We start from the raw sequence: 20,816 nt of genomic DNA on the forward strand, positions 1-20,816 counted from the left end.
CATGGATTACCTTCCTGATTTTCCTCATTACTTCCCTGTTTGCTCCTTTTCGCCATATGGTAGTAAATCTACCTACCTCCCCTTTATATGTTGCTTTCATTCCCATTTCTAAACTTTTTTTTTCTCTCTTGGTTGGTCTTCTAAACTATATCTTCTCTATTAATCCTTCATAAATTAATGGGAATGAAGTTGAGATATCTGACATTTTGCCCCCTAAATAAATTTCAGCTCTCACTCAATTAAAACATTTTCACTATTTTTATTTTGAAGTAATTTATCACTTGCTTGGTTAAATTTGTCTTTGTGATTGTTGTTTGTCTTTACTGGTGTAAGTGTCTAAAGATTAGTTACGTTATTTAATATACTTTTTACTGTATACACAGTGCAGTTTATAGATAAATGCTTAAATATTTTTGAAGGTGGAAGAATTTTACAAAGTGGGGGTTTGAGCATGCATGTTAAAATGTTTATTTATTTCTTAAGAACTCTGGTAATATAATTTTATTTTTCTCTCTTTTCCTTCCATCTCCTATCAATTAAAAAAAAAGGAAGCAATAGAGGCCTTTAATATTCCTAATAGTAGCAAATTCATCTTCATGCTGAGTACCAGGGCTGGAGGGCTCGGAATTAACTTGGCAAGTGCTGATGTGGTTATACTGTATGATTCAGACTGGAATCCACAGGTGGACCTGCAAGCTATGGTTAGTTACCTTTAATGATATCAGAAATGTATCTTCGGTGAGAAAACTATTGCTATTCATAAAGCATGAAAGTAATTTATGATGAAAGGGTGATAGCAGTCTTTGGGACGTTTGGTAGGTGTTAAAATAGATTTTTTTGGAAAACAAAGTTGCTATGCTAATTGCAAAAACAAATGAAATGAAAACAGATAGATGCCAAATCTAACTGTAGCATTTCTGTGTTGATTCTGGCTTTTATCATGAAACACAAATGTAATTTTTCCCCATTCCTAAATATTGAAGAAGATACATTCATGTTTGAATGATAAGAGATTAAAAATTAGTCTCTAAGTATTATTCTGCTCAACAACTAAATATATTAAAATCCTTAGCACTAAAATTGGGAGAGATAGGATTTTAACTTCTGTAATGAAACAACTGGGGCAAGAAGGTGAAAATGTAACAAAGGAATATATTCCAGGAAAACATTTGCTACCTAGAGACACTATCAGAAACTACTCCACCCTAAAAAATTCAAGGAGCTTTTCTTACTTTTAATCATGGTATCATTTATTGAACTAGAGCTATAAATTCAGTCACTGTGACTCAAATTTTAAGGTGAATATAATTTCAGAAGTAAAAAGATACAAAAGAGCTATGCATTCAAAATCCCCAGAATTTTTGGGACAATTGACTGTCTTTGGAAACAAAATCATATGCCAATGAGGCAGAGCTTAGAAGTCCTCCCTTTTCTTTTGTAATAGAGAATTGAAAATATTTACATTAGGACATTTTAAAATCCACATGCTTTGGCATGCTGCTGCTGGTGCTGCCACTTCAATTGGACTCTGACTCTGCGACCCTGGACTGGATCCCACCAGGCTCCTCTGTCCATGGGATTCTCCAGGCAAGAATAATGGAATGGGTTGTTATGCCCTCCTCCAGGGGATCTTCCCAACCTTAGGATCTAACCTGCATCTCTTATGTCTACTGCATTGGCAGGCAGGTTCTTTACCACTAGCACCAATTATTACTACTTTAACATGTTGATCTGACTCAGTAGGAGTAAGTCCCGGTAAGTTAGTGTTAGTGAACGGGAAAGTCTGTTGATAGCACTTCATTTCCTTAAAAGTGTTAGAATATAGCTGATCTTTCACAATTTACTAATTTGAGTTTGAAATGTAAATGTGTGTAGGGGTGTTGCATTCTCTTTCAGCATGCTGTGTTGAAACTGTTACTGGTGCTGCTGTTTTTATATATTTAGTACAGGGCTGTTTCTTTGCTTTTTTTTTTTTTTTTTTTGTTTGTTTGCTCAGCTACCCTTCTTCCTTCACATATTTGCTGAGAGCTTCTGGGGTTTTTAAAAATACTCCCCCTAGCTGTTTATCTGTTATCAGAACTTGCCACCTGTTACCTTTACCAACTGTAAACCACAGGACCAAATTCTAGACCATACAGTAAGGGTATTAATCTCCCATTAGTGTCTATGACCCTTTACTGCAGAGCGCTGAATTGCCTCAGTAAGCAGAAAGAACTGCTTGCTGATGAGAGAAAGCTGACTTTTGCCACCATAGCAACCCTTGTTAACTACTTTGCCCCTCACTTAAAAATCTCCTCGCTAGGGTGGAAGGTGTTTTTATTTAATGGCTTAAAGTTATTCAGTAACTCAGTCAGGAAGCTTCCAGTTCTTTTTTCAGCTCTTTTTAGACCTTATCTTCAAGGGCTTTTGTCTTTTGTTCTTCTGGAAATTTCCATTAATGATACAGCAGAATATTTGTGGATTTCTTTGTTCCCAGGGTTCTCTAGATAGTCTTAACATTCATTATCCTTCTTTCAAAAGTGGCCACTCTAAAGAGATCAGGAACTAATTTTATTTTCAGAATTTTATTGCATAAGCTAGCTATACCATACGTTTTATCCAGAATACCCAGTGTCTTATATTAGGATTTTTTTTTACTAGGATCGTGCACATCGTATTGGTCAGAAGAAGCCAGTACGTGTGTTTCGTCTCATCACCGACAACACTGTTGAAGAAAGGATTGTTGAAAGAGCTGAGATAAAACTGAGACTGGATTCAATTGTCATACAACAGGGTATTTATATGTGTAAACTTACTTAGATGTTTCTTTGGAAAAACACATACAGTTTTCTTTAAAGGAGATTACTTTTAATGATAGTTGACCAAAATCTGCAATCTTAGAGAAGAAAGTCAAATTTTAAAAAAATCCCCATCTTGAAAACTTGTGTTCAGTATATGGGGTAGGTAGTAGAACCTCTCTATCTTATAGTTGAATGTCAATGGCATGTCTTTTGAAGTACTTGATATTATGTAGCAGATAAAAGTTTGGCTTAAAAATTTTAAATTATGTATTAGAGGGTGTCTTTTCATACAGAGAAATTTGATCTGAGAATTGAAGTTTGAACATGAAAAAATGTTTTTGTCCTCCTGTGTTTTAAGTTAATTTTATAGAAGGAAATTCATATTGAAATGGAAGGTATGGTAGAAGAAAAACTTGCAGGGTTATTCATTTAAAAAACTACTTCAAAGTTCACTAATTTTTTGCTGTAAAGCTTTACTTATGGTTAAATGTGTGCTTAGTCACTCAGTCGTGTCCGACTCTTGTGACCCCGTAGACTGTAGCCTGCTGGGCTCCTCTGTCCTTGGGATTCTCCAGGCAAGAATACTGGAGTGGATTGCCATTTCCTTCTCCAGGGTATCTTCCCGACACAGGAATTGAACCCAGGTCTCCTGCATTGCAGGCAGACTCATGGTTAAATGTAGAAGTGTCTGATTAGAACTATTATGCTATGCTTTCTCTGAAATATCATGGAATATATACAATTTTTATTTTTATTATTAGGAAGACTCATTGACCAACAGTCTAACAAGATGGCAAAAGAGGAAATGTTGCAAATGATACGTCATGGAGCCACCCATGTTTTTGCTTCTAAAGAAAGTGAGCTGACAGATGAAGACATTACAACTCTTCTAGAAAGAGGGGAAAAGAAGGTAGGTTAAAATGGCTTTTTGTTTTCCGGATCGATTGCTTTAAATCGACATACTTCAGCATAGTTATTGTATTGCATTGTTGCAAATGCATGTTTCAAATGCATGTTTCAGAGAACATGTTACATGTCCTCTGTAAGAATTTGTAGATTTATATCTAGGGATAATTTAGTATTTTTTTATATTTTTAGTTTAATTTTTTGTTGAGAAAGACTAAGAGCCAGAGTTTAAAATCAAGTGACCTTATACCTCATACTTATAATATTGGCATTTACTGTACTTAAAAGCCAAGTAAATTTTTTGTTTAATCACTTCTATCAGGACTGCATTTTACGACCTTTCTTTTTGCATGGGATTAGAAATTATCTTGGAGAAGGAAATGGCAACCCACGCCGGTATTCTTGCCTAGAGAATTCCATGGACAGAGGAGCCTGGTGAGCTGCTGTCCATAGGGTTGCACATAGTCGGACACGACTGAAACAGTCCACCAGGCTCCTCTGTCCACAGAATTCTCTAGGCAAGAATACTGTAGTGGGTCGCCATGTCCTTCTCCATTCTGTCTCTCACTTATTTCATTTAGCATAATAGCCTCAAGGTCCATCCATCCTGTCTCTAATGGCAGGATATCCTTCTCTTTAACAGCTGAATAATATTCCATTGTATTCATATACACTACATTTTCTTTATCTATTCATCCATCGATGGACATTTAGGTTGTATTCCTGTCTTGGCTATTGTAAATAGTGCTGCAACAAACATGGGGGTAAAGGTATCTTTTCGAATTAATGAGTTCATTTCCTTCAAATAAATACCCAGAAGTGGAATTTAGAATTGCTGGATCAATGGTAGCTCTATTTTTAATTTTTAGAGCAAACTACATCCTGTTTTCCTTGGTGGCTGTACCAGTACCAGTAGTGCACAAGGGTTCCTCTTTTCCCACATCCTCACCAACACTTGCTATTTCTTGTCTTTTTGATAATAGCTACTCTAGCAGGTGTGAGATGATATCTCCTTGTGGCTTTGACTTGCATTTCCCTGGCAATTATTGATATTGTGCACCTTTTCAGGTATCTGAGGTTATATGTTGGATTTTGAGCAATCTTGTGTTACTATGTTTCATATTAGTGTGCAGATGTGTTGTTTAGTCCAAGTTTGCCTTTGTTTTAGCATTGCCATGTGTCCTATTAAAATTATGCAGCAGAAATTATAATAGGGCTATATTGTCAATGATGAAAGATTTTAGAGAAAGCCTTAGTGAGAGCACTTAAGAAGAACCATTGAAATATTTAAAATACTTGGGGTAAATTAAATTTATATTCAAGTTTGATGTTAGCATTGCATTATTACCTTGTAAATGAACAGATTTTATATTTCATATCAATAATTGCCTTTAAAAAGACAGAGAAGTCACAGATTTTTATAAGTAATTCAGTGATAATTTTCTGATTTCAATGCATTCAACTTTAGACCGCAGAGATGAATGAACGCTTGCAGAAAATGGGAGAGTCTTCTCTGAGAAATTTTAGAATGGACATTGAACAAAGTTTATACAAGTTTGAAGGAGAAGATTATAGAGAAAAACAGAAGGTAACTTTTTACTGTCAACCGTTAGATTCTCAGATTAGCATTTCTTCCCATAACAATTAAATATTTAACAAAACACTGGCATTTACCTGTTACAATACTCTTCTATAGAGAGAGTTATGTAGGTCAAAATGACCTTATCCACGGGCTATGTTTAATATATTCTGCTGGTTGTTTATTGTTATTATTATTACCACTATCATCATCATCATTTTTGCTGTTGCTGCTATTACTGTACCACTACTTTCGTTTTTGAGAAGTAATATAGGATTGTGGTTGAGTTCCTGGATTCTGAAGCTGAAATCATAACTCTATTACTAATTAAGTGACTTAAAAATTTTTTTTAGTTGAAGTATAGTTGATTTACAATGTTGTGTTAGTTTCAGGTATACAGCAAAGCAATTCAGTTATATGTGCACATATTTTTTTTCAGATTCCTTTCCCTTATAGGTCATTACAAAATATTGAGTATAGTTCACTGTGCTGTACAGTAGACCCTTGTTGGTTATCTATTTTATATATAGTAGTGTGTATATGTGAATCCCAAACTCCTGATTTATCCCTCCTCCCCTTTCCCCTTTGGTAACCATAATCAAGTGACTTAAGATAATCAGTGTTTTCACCAATCAAACGGAGGTTGTAGTAATTACATTTTAGAGTAATTAGAACAAAATGTGCAGTATTTAGTATTAATTACATTAGTAATAATATTATTGTTGACATATAGTTGGTTAAATGCTAAAAGGACTTTGTTACAGGTGGTCTCATAAAATAATGCCTTGTAATATACTTCATGGGTCACAAAGTTCCCTTGAAAAAATGGGAATTTTGTTTATTTTCTCTGTTTAAACTGAAATTATGGCTGTAATTTTTAAAGCTTTTAATATTGAAATGGCTTTAGACTTTATTGCAAAAAATAGTACAGAGTTCACATGTATCCTTCACTCAGCTTCCCATGTTAACAATTTACCTAATCATATTACAGTGAACAAGTATAGAAAGTTAACCTTTTCCCCCAGTACCCTAGTATCCTTTCCCTGTTCCAGGGTTTACAATCCAGGATACCACTTTGCAGTTTCTAAAAACAGTTTTATTTTTAAGAGCAGTTTTAGGTTCATAGCAAAAAGGAGTGGAAAATACAAAGAGTTCCCATATTCTATCTGCCCCCCCCTCCAAGAGCTTCCTACACTATCAACATCTCATTGAACATCTGTTGAACCTACATTGACATATCATTATCATGCAAAGGCCATCATTTGCATTAGGGTTCAGTTTTGGAATTGTACAGTCTATGGATTTGGATAAATTATATCCACCATTATATCCACCATTATAATATCATCCAGGATGGTTTCATTGCCCTAAAAACCCTCCGTGTGCTGCCTAGTAATCCCACCTTCCCCTCAGCCCCTGACAACAATTGATCTTTGTACTATTGCCATAGTTTTGCCCTTTCCAGAATATTATATTGTTGGAATCATACAATATGTAGCCTTTTCTGCTTGGCTTCTTTCACTTAGCAATATGCATTTAAAGTTCCTTTGTGCCTTTTCATGACTTGATGGCTCATTTCTTTGTAGTGCTAAGATCCATCTCTGATATACTACAGTTTATTTATGCATTTATCTACTGAAGGACATCTTGATTGCTTCCAGTTTTGGTATTATGAATAAAAGCTGCCATAAACATTCATGTGCAGGTTTTTGTGGGGATATAGATTTTCAACTCTTTTGGGTAAATCCCAAGGAGCACGGCTGTTGGATTCTATGGTAGTGGTGGTGGTCTAGTTGCTAAGTTAAGTCTGACTCTTGCGACCCCGTGGACTGTAGCCTACCAGGCTCTTCTGCCCATGGGATTTCCCAGGCAAGAATACTGGAATGGGTCGCCATTTCCTTTTCCAGGGGATCTTCCCGACCCAGGGATAGAACCCAGGTCTCCTGTACTGCAGGTAGTTTCTTTACCAACTGAGCCACCAGGGAAGCCCCGATTGTATGGTAAGAATATTTAATTTTGTAAGAAACTGACAACCTGTCTTCCAAAATGGTCATACTGTTTACATTCTCATGGGCAGTGAATGGGGCTTCCCAGGTGGCACAGTGGTGAAGAATCTGCCTGCCAGTGCAGGAGATGTGGGTTTGATACCTGGGACACGACTGAGCAAGCATGCAGTGTAGTAGTATGTCTTTGTTTTAATTTGTATTTCACTGATGAATGATGTGGAACATATTTTCACTTGCTTATTTGCCATCTGTGTATTTCATTAGGGAGGTGTCTGTTCAGATCTTTTGCCCATTTAAAAATCAGATTGGGTATTTTCTTATTATTGAGTTTTAAGAGTTCTTTGTATATTTTGGATAACAGTCTTTTATCAGCTGTCTTTTTTTTTTTTTTAAATAAGACAAGATTTATTTCTTCTCAGAGTTTACATGAAACATTGGCTGGTAGTCAGATAGGTCTTTTGCAAACACTTTCTCTCAGTCTGTGACTTGTCTTCTCATTGTCTTCACATTGCATTTCATTGCTGTGTCTCCTTGGTCTCTTCTAATCTGTGATAGTTCTCAGTCTTTCTTTGTTTTTCATGACCTTGACACTTTTGAACAGCATTTTTCTGCTGTCTTGTAGTTTGTCTTTCACTTTGGGTTTTTGTTTTTTTTTTTCATGATTTGATTGAGATTATGTATTTTTGGCAAGAATGCCTTGGAAGGGATGTTCTGTCTTTCTCAGTATGTCATACCAGGGAACATGATGTCACTATGTCGTGTTACTGGGGACATTAATCTTAGTCACTTTATTGAGGTGGCGCCTGCTGGATTTTTCCACGGTAGAGTTACCAGTTTTCCCTTTGTAATTGATAAATATTTTGGTGGGGGGAGCTACTCCTCAAACTTTTACACACTGATTTTGGCATCTCTTGGTGAAGTTTGCCTACAATAGTTATTGGGGCATTTACCTAATGGTAATTTTGTATTTCCTTCATTCCATCTATATTTGTTAATTGGGATTTTTCTGTAAGGAAAAACTGTCCCTTCTCCCCATTTATTTGTATACTCATTTATTTATATCAGCATGGACTTAAGAATATTTTTTCAGTTATAATACAATTCTGTCATTTTTATTTTGCTACTCAAATTGTTCTATAAAGCTGTTATATTTTTTAACTGGCAGAATGAATTTTTAAGATAAAAAAAACTTATTCTCGGATATTGATTTTATTGAAAAATGAGAGGTGAGTCATTTTAATTTGCATTGCAACTAGTATGGTGATAATGCTTTGTTGCTACCATTATTCCTGGTTAGTTTTTAGTATCTTGACCAAAATCTATCTGGTTATTCCATCTCTAACTTTAATTGAGACCATTTATGGTTTACTCTGATGAGATGGAGGTGATAGCCTGCATGCACAGCATAGAAACTGCCTTCCTAATATGCTTTGTAGATCTCATTATGTGACTTTTTAAAAATTAATTTTGCAGTTATTCCTATGGGCTTATTGGTTTTAAGAGTGTTTTTTAAAGTAGAAAATATTAAACAGTGAAGAGTCTAACCGTCACTGGTGCATCTTATCTACATTCTTAGGAAAAAATTAGGCTTAATAAAATATTTGTCATTTCTAATATAACAAATTTTCCTGTGCTTCTAAGCAAATAATGATGTGCAGATAACAAAAATTTTAATAACAATTATGATGACATACTTTTTTATATACTTTTATAATTGAATGATTAAATCAGAATTTATCTGAATATTCTGAATTGAGATTATATTTTATTCTGTGTTTCCTTATTTTTTAGATAGATTCTTAAAATAGGTTCATACTATCCTTTGAAAAGAATTGAAAACTTGCAAGAATGTTGTTTATACATATCATGGAAATTGCACAGTAAGGGAGATTTTCATATAAGATTTGCTGAACTAGTTGCATTAGTTCATAACCATACTTGAATTAAGTCACAGTGTCTGACATTGATTCTGAGTAAATTGACCTAAGTAAGTTTGTATTAATGTACTCTTATCTAAAACTAATTTAGCATATTTGTTCTGTTTTTGAAAGTTCAGGAATTGGCCTTTAATACTTGTTTCAAATTTGAATACCTAGACCTTCACACAAGTATAGGTTAAATGGCCAGATATATTGCTTTTAGAAAGTCGTTATTATTGATTTATTTTAACCCCAATTGAGACAAATAAAATATTGGTTATTGAAAAATGTCTTTTCGGTTACTGTCATCTCACATTAGCCCATCTGAGGGGAAAAACAAAACAACTCATTTCACTGTGGTGAGTATTTCTCATTTTACATAAACTCACGTTATACTATCCATCTCTTATGAACTTACAGAGTTAAAAGAGACATTTAGTCTAACAAAGAACCATTTTTTTCTGTCTCACAGGTGTTTCCATATGTGGATGCCGCCATTTTACTTGACTTTATCCTTTACTTCTTTAGACACTGAGAATTTGTAGATTTCTAACCGTTCTAGTCATCTTAGTTAATTATTAGCTTAAAAAATACTTAAAATGTATTATCCACTCTTAAAACTCAGCCTGTAGATGTGGTCAAATAGAGTGAGACCATTAATTGTAGATTAGTGGCCAGTTTTATGTAAAAACACTAGGCTAGGTAGTGTGAAATCAAGAAAAATATCTGAGCTAGAAAACCATACCTCAGACTCTAGAACTTCATTTTGTCACTTTTGTATATTGACTTTTAAATAACTTTTTTTTAGCTGATATCAGGGTAAAGTTTTGTAATGCTACTAAATCATTGTCTACCAAATGCTACTAAATCACCCCACTTTGGATGTTTAATAATAGCTTACATTTAGCTCTTGGCAGTCTACCTAATGCTTTCACATATATGGTCACATGTAATCCTCAGGTAGGTATCATCATTATTACCATTTTACAGATGGAAAAAATAATTTCTTCAAAGTTATACAGTTGATAAAGTGGCAGAACCTGTTTCAAATTCAAGTCTTTCTGATTCCACTGGCTTGTCCCACAGCTACCTTACCAAGAGGTCTCATTTTAAAATTTCTCTTGATTTGAAGGAATATGTGGCTGTCATGTTGATATTCAGTATTTTATGCTTTTCAACTGTTTTCTAATTCATACACTTAACAGAGTTACCAGAACCAATGTTAGTCTTCCTCCAGTATTAAGTCACTATTTGTTTTGACATAAAATATTAACCAGATTGTACAAATTCTTCTCAATTACTAATAAGGAAGAGCTAAGCTTCACACATACTTAAAAAAAAAAAAACCAAAACCATCCTTGCACCTAAAATTGCTTTATAAAACGAGGTTTTGGAATTTGGGATGTATAGTTGTGACTTAAAAACACTTTTTGTTTTGAAGTATAGTTGATTTACAATATCGTGTTAGTTTCAAGTGTACAGCATAGTAATTTAGTTATTTTTTCAGATTCTTTTGGGTTGCATGTATCTCTTCCAGTGAGAGTTTTACAAATCAAGTTTTGACTCTTCCTAATGCTTTGGTTTTCTTACACTTCTACAGCCTTGATGTACTGGATATTTATAAAACAATTTGGAGTAATTAAGCTCTGCATTCTTGTTTTTGTGTACAGCTTGGAATGGTGGAATGGATTGAACCTCCCAAACGAGAACGCAAAGCAAACTACGCTGTGGATGCCTACTTCAGAGAGGCTTTACGTGTTAGTGAGCCGAAGGTTCCAAAGGTAAAGCAGTATGAGGCCAGGTTTCATGTCCTATATCAGAATTCTCTTGTAGCATGGTCTCTGATTCAGATGTACTTATATTAGTGCTAAATCTTAGTCTCTAAAATATAACAATACAGAAAAGTACTTGATATGCCCCAGCCTTATGAATGGATTCCATTGTATTTATTTTTCTACATATAAAAGAAATAATAAAAGATAAGTTCACTTCATGAACTGAAAACAAATATGTGTGTAATGCATTTTTTCCCCCACAGGCTCCACGACCTCCGAAACAGCCAAATGTTCAGGATTTTCAATTTTTCCCACCACGTTTATTTGAGCTCCTTGAAAAGGAAATTCTTTATTATAGGAAGACAATAGGCTATAAGGTAATTTTTCAGTTTTTTAGATTAGCATAATATAATCTTTTAAGCTAATGTAATGTATTAAGCTAGACTAGAAAGTGTTCCATTTTAATGTGAGAGAACCTAAGAGTAAATAAATATAGTGGTGTTTTTAAAATCAAAGAGAAGGTTTTACTGTAAGTAAAGCATCAAACTACCCAGTCACCAGTGAGATCATCACAAAATGAGATTAATGGAGAATTATCTACTATTTCAAAAATATTTTAAAATATTAAAAATTCATTTTATTTTAATAATGCTAGTGTTCAAGTGCTCAAAGAATATGTAGAATAAGCAATAGGTATGTATTTAGATAGAAGTGAATGTATGGTAGATGATAAATTTTTGATTGTTTTCCTCAAAATGACCAAGAAATAGTATTTTCATGTTGATTGATCATAGATTGATAGAAGCCCTGTTGGTGGTTAATAGATTATGTTCACTTAGGTATTAAAATAATGATAAATATGATAGTGAATTGTGGAATTTAAAAATGATCTTTTGGAATTCAAATTTCTTATTTATATAGGTAGATAGGAACCTATTTATAGTGAGTGAAATTTAAAGTTTGTGATACTAAAGCTATCACATTGAGAGATTAAGCATTCCAGGCTATTTCTGTATGTTGAAATTGGCTTCCTAGTGAATGGAAAGAATTGACCAACGGTATAATAATTGATAGTATAAACAAAATTATGCAGATATTAACACTCATATAATTTTATGAAGATTTTTGTTTTATGAATTGAAAGCTGTATTTTAAAATTTATTGTGAATCTTTATCACAAGTGGAACTATGACCAATCATTTGGATTAGTAGCTGTCATGTGCCTAGAAGAGCTTCATATAGGTATATATATATGTATATATATATATAAATATATATAAGATATTTAGTTAGTTCATATTTTGGAACTGAATGACTCTCTGGAATGTTTCTACTATGTGTCCAGAGTTGGAGCACTGTCTTTTGAAATAGAACAAAAAAGTTTTGCTTGCTGTTTATGTACCAAAGTTTAGATATATTTAAATAGGGATAAGAAACTTAAGGTGAATGTAAGTGGAAATGTATATATAAATAGGAACAAGAAAGTTAGGGTGAATATAAATGTAAACATTTATAAATAAAGTGGTTAGTTATAATCTGGTTAGGGAAATGTGATTAAATTTGAATGTATTTAACCAACAGGACTGGATAAAATCCTTCTTAGGAAGTTGTAGAAGAGTAAAGTACTCGCGGTTGAACATCAGATCAGGTATAAAACCAGCTTCAAAGAAAGTGAAAACAGCGATACGTTCGAAGAAACAGGGAAATTATAGGTTCAAAATGTAAAATAAAAATAGTAAAATTAATAAAGTAGTGAATAAGATTTCATGAGGTAAGCATATATATATATATGATCCCACTAGGGATTATTAAACATTTTAGATCATTATTTTCTGTTACTTTTATTGACTGTTATTAGTGAGACTTGAAAGGAGAATCAAATTGAAATGTTAGACCTCAGTTAGTAATCAACCAAATATCTGTGTAGAACATCTTATCATTGAATAATGCTTGACCACTTCATTTGATTTCTAAGAAATGCTATGAGATAGGTGTTGTTTTCACCTCTATATAATAGGTGAGGGAACAAGTTCGGAGAGGTTCAATGACTTGTTCAAGGTCAGGTAGCTAACAGAGTTGCCCAAGGTGCTGGTCTCAAACACAGGTCCTAAGCATTCAAACGCTATGCTCTTACCACTCAGACATTCGGGGCTATTTCTGCATGTGACATAACTCTGCTTCTTTCTGCAGCCCTAAATAAGGACTGTGTTTACAGTGGTTTGACATGGGAGGTGAGCCAAGTGGTAGTCAAGTAGCAGCAATAAAAAAATCACCTCTGCTAATATAACTGTTATGCTCCTTCTTTGGAGATACTGAAATTCTGTTCCTGTGATAATATAGTGCCCACCGCATTCTCACCACAGCTCTGGTTTTAATGTAAACAGTGACTGTCACTACAGGCAATTCTGGTTAGGGGTTGCGGGTCTTACATGAACAGTTGAGCAGTGGCCAGCTGGAAGGAGATGGAGGAGAGAGGAAACTTTACAAGAGAGAGGAATGAAAGTACAACTTTTAAAGGGTGATAGGGAGGAAGATGTGAGAAGAGAGGAAAGGGATGAGTGATGAGAGGGAAGATGGCATGGAATCCATGCTATGGCACCTTCCTGTGTTCTGTTCTTCACCTCCTGGAGAGAAGTGACAAGAAAGGGAGTGTGAGTGAAAGGAGGGCTGTTTTTCATTTGATACATATTCATCGAGTGCTCCCCTGTGCCAGATTCTGTGCCAAGCTCTGAGGATAAACTGGTGAATAAGACAGTGGGGTTCCTCACACATGGTACTTACATTTTAATGGGGGACACAGACATTACGCTGAAAGCACAAAGTAGTGACTTTATTTGGTTTCATTGCTTATAAAGGGTGCAAAAAAAAAAAACCCCAAAAAAAAGGGTGCTACGAGGGAGCATAACATGGATATCTAATGTGGACTGGGAGGTCAGGGAGGTGGTCTCCAAGGATCAGCATTTAAGTTGAGATCAGAGAGATGCATAGGAATTAGCCAAGTGAAGTATGGAGGAGGATCACTAGGTTGGGGAGCCACAGATACAGAAGTGTTGTAGAAAGGAAGAGTGTCCCTTTAGAAACTGAAAGAAGGCCAGTGTTGCTAGGGAGTGGTGAGAAGGAGAATGATTTATGAGTGGGTTGAGTTGGATCATGTGGAGCATTGAACATTAATTATAGGTCATATTAATTAGGTGAAACTTTAGAGCAAAAGAAAGTCTTTGAGATGTTTTTTTAAGGCAGAGGGGTAGGTGGGCGATGGAATAATAACAGCAGATGCTTATTTAGTCCTTACTTGTGTTGCTTACTTTCCTCAGTTGTTTAAAATGATTAGCTCATCCTTCTCAGAAGAGCCCTGAATCTACATACCTATTTTACAGTTGGGGAAACTAAGGCATAGAGAGGTTGAGTAATTTGCCCTGAGTAATTTACTCAAGGTCAAACCACTTATAAGAGGTAGAGGATGATCAGCTTTACATTTTTAAAAACCGCTCTGGCTGCAACAGAGAATGGTGAGTTTCTCCAGGGAAACCAGCCAGGAAGCTGCCACAGTGTGAAGATGAAAAGATGGAGGTGGCTGGGAGTGTGGTGGTGGGTTGGAGGTGGAAGGAGAATGATCCCCTGGCACTCCACTCCTGGTCCCAAACTCTCCTCTGCCCCATCCCGGATTGCCTTTGTATTGTCTTAAGACTTCCCTTGGTCCTCCATATGCATACTTAGCTGAGGATTTACAAGACAAAGAAGAAAATATCCTGGATGTTGGTTCTTTCTGAACCTTGTCTCTTCCATTCTTTACCAGGGGCTACAGACCTGAGCTAAGGTGGGTGCTTTAATTGGGTGGGTCTTGTGTTTGAGTACAGTTGTCCCTCAGTATCTGTGGGGCATCGGTTCCAGAAGCCCCCACAGGTACCACAATCCATGGATGCTCAAGTCTCTTATATAAAATGGCGTAGGATTTGCGTGTAACCTATGCAAATACGTCCATATGTTTTACATTATGTCTGAATTACTTAAAATACCTAATCCAATGTAACTGCTATGTAAATAGGTATAAATACAATATGAATGCTATGTAAATAGTTACCTGCATGCAACCAAAGCCAATTCACGTTTTGTTCTTTGGAACTTTCTGGAATTTTTTTTTCTCAAATATTTTTTGATCTGAGGTTGCTTGAATCCACGGATGCAGAACCCACAGATACAGAGGGCCGACTGTATGGACAGATGAGCATGGCATGTTAATCATCTGCAAAAGCTTCCTGTTAAGGACGATGTGGTATTGATAAGTGTTGGGCATATCTTCTCAAGGATATCTAGCATTGATTTTTTTTTCCCCCCTACTAAACCTCCAGAAAACTCAACCTGAGCCACAAAAGTGAACGGAGCAATAGTTTATTCTCAGATAAATGGGACCGTTGTGTTGAGTTTCCTGATATTCTGTACATAGTTAAGCTCTCAAAAAGGGACTCCTCTCCCCCTTTTTGCTTAAATGATTATTAACCCAGGGATTAGAGGTTCTGTGTAAAGCTGGGGTCACTGTGGTGCATGGTTCCATTTTGTCCATTTTGAGTCCCCACAGTCACGTTCTGTAGTGACTTGGGGTGGAGCTAGTGAGGGACTCAGTAGGTTTGAAGCAGTTGGTAAATAGCATTTTTCTCCAGGGCCTGCTTATTTGCATTTTTATTTCCTGTTGTGTTTTTTCCGCTCCATACTCGGCATGACAAAGTCGCAGCAGTATTGTTGATAATAAGATCTGGAATTGAAGAGTTTTGTTTTATTTGAAGCTGAGAGAAGTAGTTGTTTTGCTGTCACCACTTGGTGGAGAGCTGTGTATCATGTGCCTGTTTTCCCTGCTGTCTAAGTTTTGACCTTGTTGCAAGTTAGACATATTCAGAAGCTTCATTGCTCTTGTGACTTAAAGGCGTTCCCCTAATGCTTTTAATTACTTGTTCACTAAAATCTTTGTGTTGGAAGAAGGTGACTGAATTGAAATTTCAATTGCAGAATTTTAAAAATCCAGAGTATCCTGAAGTCCCATGAAGTCTAAAGACCTGCAGTGAGTTTTGCCGTAGTAGAAGCTGAAGAAGGCTGTAGAACATTCTAACATATATCTTCAGTAAAAAAATTCTTTAGAAGTGGATGTAAACATTTGACAATGCAGGAAGTTCTATGATCTTTGTGAGTTTTGGTAATGTGTCATTGGGGGCCACCTGTTTTGCTGTGGTAGAACTAAAATACATGAGTTGATTTCAGGTCACTACTTTCATTTTGTGTGTTGTCACATTTAATTCAGTACTCCATATTTCTATGAAATGCTTGCTGAAACTCCTAAGAAACATGACCCTCCTAAAAGTTTTTCACTTTTCCGTGGAACATAGCTCTTAATCACAAATTCCTTGCAATCTGACTAGAAATCTAAATAATAATTGAGCTGTTTTCTTGAAAGATAACTTCTTGTATGTTAAGTGTTGCTGGGGACCATCAGTGAGATATATACAATGTGAGTACTTGAGATACTATCTAGGTATCTGTTTGGTCTATTGGCCTATAATTTGTCTATTTAATTCTTTTACAGCACTTTGAGATCAAGGGAAGCTTAATGCTCATAAAACCTCATGAGGTGAAAAATGAATACCTTTTAAAAATAATAAATATTAAGAAGTAGATTATCTGTAGGAGAGACAGGAATTTAGGAATTTTGAGTCATTTCTAATTAAAAAATTCTAACAGCTATTTTTGAGTAATTTTTAGAATTAAAATAGTAAATGTAAAATTAAATGTCATTCTCAAGTTTTGCTGTATTAAAAATAGGAGCAGTGGATCCTAAAATCTAATGGGTATAATGTAATATTCTGATTTTGCCTTTATTAAAATTCAAGGGATGAATTTTTAGTATTGGGGAATATCTACATAGGAATAAGCAGTTTATTTTGTGTTGGTGTATTATTCATCTTCTATCATAAAAATGAGATATTTGTGAAATTTTTTGTTAAAGTAAGGGTTTTTGGGTATGCAAAGTTCGAAGCTATTTGGTAGAGCAATATCTTAAGATTAAATAGGTTTTCCTCAATTAAAATTAAAATTTGAGGCCAAAGTAACTTCACCAGCAATTTAAGGGATCTGTTAAACTTTTAAAGCTGTGTCTGTAATTTTTTCAACATTTTATTATGAAAAAATTTCAAATATAGAAAAATGTTGAAATAATTATACAGTGAACACCACATATATTCTCCAATTTACATCTTACTATATTTGCTTTATCACCTATTTAACCATTTCTCCAGCTTTCTATCAAATGAATATCCTTAATTTTTTATGCATTTCTAAGTTGCAGACATATTTCACCCAAAAGCACTTCAATATGCATATTATTAGTCAGAGTTCAATATTTATTTGATTTTTAAGATAAAATTTATATACATTGAAATATATAAATCTTGTGTATCATTTGATGAATTTTGACAAATGGTATGCCCACATAACAAGTCCCTACAAAAATGTAGAACATTACTGTCACCCCAGAAAGTGCATCTTTCCAGTCAATTCCCAAACCCACTCCCCAGACAAACTCACTGTTCTGATATTATTTTCCTCTGTAGATCAGGTTTTTTGTTCGAGAATTTCACAGAAATGGAATCATATAATATTTGTAAGGCTTCTTTCACTTAGCATAATGTTTTTGAGATTCATCCATGTTGTCTCATTATCAATGGTTCATTCCTTTTTATTGCTGAGTACTATTCCATTGTAAAGAAATAGCACAGTTTGCTTATCTAGTCTCTTGTTGACGGACATCTGGACTGTTTTCTGGATTTTGGCTCTTGTAAGTAAAGCTGTTGTAAGCATTCTCCTAAAAGTCTTTGTGATAGTTCAGAGTGAAATTGCTGGTGTGCTGGTAATCTAACAGTGGAATTTAGCTATTGAAAAAAGTTATGTTAAACCATGCATATCACTGAACTACACTTCATTTTTAATTTACAGCTTCCTTTTCATTTCCATTTGCTATCATCCTAGGTCAGGTGATCATACCTCATTTCTAGATTAGTTTAGCTGGTTCTCTTGCCTCTAGTCGCTTCCCTTCTTCAGTCCATCCAGCACAAGGTTTACAGGTGATATAACACTCTACTCCCTTGTAATCTCCAGTGGCTTGCTGTTGCCTGCTGTGTGGTTTGAGAAGGCCTTCTAATTCCGTCTCCACCTGGCCTTGTTTCTTATCCCTTCTCAACATAAACTCTATATTTGCTCCTTCTGGTTTTTGCCTTCACTGTTTTTGCTTTACTGCTCCAGCCTAGAATATTCTTCCTCTCTTTTCCATCTCCCCAGATCTTTAGAATTCTTAGAGTACAGCTCAGAATTCCACAACTAGGTTGTGAGCTCCTTATAGGCAAGGACCGTGTTGGCTACTTTTTATATTCTAGTGAACACCTGTCATAGTGCTATGGATAAAATAAACATTTAGTCAGTACTTACTAATTTGATTGTCTCATACTGATGATTACAAATGAATCTGTTTTTTCAGTGTTTCTTTAAGACGTTTTCTTTTGGCCACACTATGCATGTGGGATCTTAGTTCCCTGACCAGGGATCAAACTTGTGCCCTCTGCATTGGAAGCACAGAGTTTTAACCACTGGACCATCAGGGAAGTCCTTCAGTATTTCTTTTTAATGCCCAGTTAGTAGATTTCATATTTAAACAACTACTGGATACAATAGTTTTTTAAAACATTTAAGTTACAATCCTGTGGTTGAAACGCTATGAAATATGTATAATGATTAGAGAGATATACCCTAATATGCATTTATAATTACATCACAGTAAAACCGTGACTATTTGATACCCCTGGAGGATGAGTCATTTATGATGTGCATTCCAAACAGTGGAAGGCTTACCATCAATCCTGTTCTTGCCATATTTAATGGGATGCTATAAATAATGTACTATATATGTTATATACCTGCCCTCCTAAATCAATGTGCTGCATTGTCACTGCAGATGCACTTAAAAATGGTGTGAGGCTTTGCGCTGAGTAACTTAGTTTATCACTCCATACAGTGAATGCTGCTCCATACTGCTGAACTGTACGGGTTGTCTGTGTTCATGGGGCCACACGGAGGCCCCTGGGGCTACAGTTTGGAGATACAGATGACTGGCTGACTGCTTGCTTCCTTGTAGAGCTGAGCTTCTGTCCTCAGTCTTTTGAACTTGAGCTCTCTTCTCAGTTGTCAGTGTATTGCGATTCTCTATACTATGCAGAGATGTATAGTATACACTACACTTTCTGTTGGTCACGGCTGCTGTAGTCTTTTTCCCTTGACTGCAGGCCCCATCGCAGCTGTTTGTGTGCTTTGCTTGTCCCTTCCCTCTTATATATATATATATATATATATAGTCTCTTTCTTTCTCTCTTTTTTTTTTGCTTCTTCTTTATCTGTCAGTTCTTTCAGTCTTTGCATTTTATGTGAAGATGGTCTCTCTTTCCATACCCTGGCAGGCAGTAAAAGCACTCCTTTCTTTTTGCACGCTGAACTGATCAGAGCATTGGATGCAATCTTCAGGTGCATTGCCACTTCTATACCCTGGTCTATATTGCCAGGTGAATATGGACTCTTTCCGTATTACCAGACTTTTTGTTTCTGGGCTTGAGATTTTATTGTATAATGTTGGTGTTGGGGTTGATATTATTACCATGTATTAACGATATCATAGGGATGTTTTTTGTTCCACAGTATGATTAAATCTAGAATATAATGTGGCATTTAGCAATGGGTTTTTAACTATAAAATACCACATGGCACATTTAAGAACAATTTTACTTTGGTAATATCATGGTAGTAGAAATGTGGAGAGGATCGTGTGTCATGATATGATAATTTACCACTGAAGTAACTCTACATATTGATACAAGTATGTATACCCCTAATTAATTTTTCTCAACAGTTTACTCATAACACATCTCTCGATCTTTAGGTCCCAAGGAATCCGGATATCCCAAATCCAGCTGTTGCTCAAAGAGAGGAACAAAAAAAGATTGATGGAGCTGAACCTCTTACACCAGAAGAGACTGAAGAAAAAGAAAAACTTCTCACACAAGTAAAATATTTTAAGTGATTGAAATACTTCTAGTCAACCAGTAGAAGAAAAGAAAATATAGATCACACTTACTTTTTATTGTATGGGCCTGGTACCCTGATCAGACACACCAGCACAGCACAGGGCCTTAGTGTAGACATACATTTAGATCAGCTGTCCCTATTTTTTAATCCCTTACATAAAACAGTTTTGGAAATACTAAAAGATACATAAATGAAAAATATGTGTCAATTATTAGAAATAAGACATGCATTTTATCAGTTATACTAAAGTCACTTAACCTGCATATGAATCCTGATAGACAATAATTACTAGCATATTCTTAAAAATTTATTTTATTGATTATGAGCTGTCCTCTGAAATTATACTCTACTAATCTTTTATTTATCGAATGACTTCATAATTCTAAAAATGCTTCATATCCTTTCTTGAAAAGAACTTTAATACAATGGTGAGAAATTTCTGAAACTTGTAAAGATACTCATTGTATAGTTAAAAGTTAATAATTATTAAATATTTAAATAATATTTATATTTAATAGCAATTAAATATAAACATTTTCATTTGAACAATATATTAATACTTTCTGGTCATTGTTGCTTTAATGAGTTTTATGAGTGACATACTTCCAAAACAACCTGTAGAAGATAAAAAGAATTACAGTGCAAAGGATACTTGCAAAATAATAAATAAAAATGTGTTCTACCTTAGTATAGAAAATAGCCAGCAAGATTTATTACTCAACAAATTCTTTTGAGTGATA

The 20,816-nt window shown here is 35.0% G+C and overlaps 1 protein-coding gene across 6 annotated transcripts in view; it reads left to right on the forward strand.

The window, feature by feature from the left end:
- The window catches only part of SMARCA1 (SWI/SNF related, matrix associated, actin dependent regulator of chromatin, subfamily a, member 1), a 69,048-nt gene that overhangs the window by 29,013 nt on the left and 19,219 nt on the right, over window positions 1-20,816 (forward strand). For all 6 annotated transcript variants that reach the window (XM_065915560.1, XM_065915561.1, XM_065915562.1 and 3 more), the window contains 7 exons: window positions 549-701; window positions 2,641-2,773; window positions 3,542-3,690; window positions 5,155-5,274; window positions 10,861-10,971; window positions 11,229-11,342; window positions 19,931-20,053. In XM_065915560.1, coding sequence (XP_065771632.1) covers window positions 549-701; window positions 2,641-2,773; window positions 3,542-3,690; window positions 5,155-5,274; window positions 10,861-10,971; window positions 11,229-11,342; window positions 19,931-20,053 — 903 coding nt within the window. The remainder of the gene's footprint in view (window positions 1-548; window positions 702-2,640; window positions 2,774-3,541; window positions 3,691-5,154; window positions 5,275-10,860; window positions 10,972-11,228; window positions 11,343-19,930; window positions 20,054-20,816) is intronic.

This window comes from Muntiacus reevesi, chromosome X, assembly GCF_963930625.1.
Source record: "Muntiacus reevesi chromosome X, mMunRee1.1, whole genome shotgun sequence".
In the NCBI taxonomy this organism is placed as follows: Eukaryota; Metazoa; Chordata; class Mammalia; order Artiodactyla; family Cervidae; genus Muntiacus; species Muntiacus reevesi.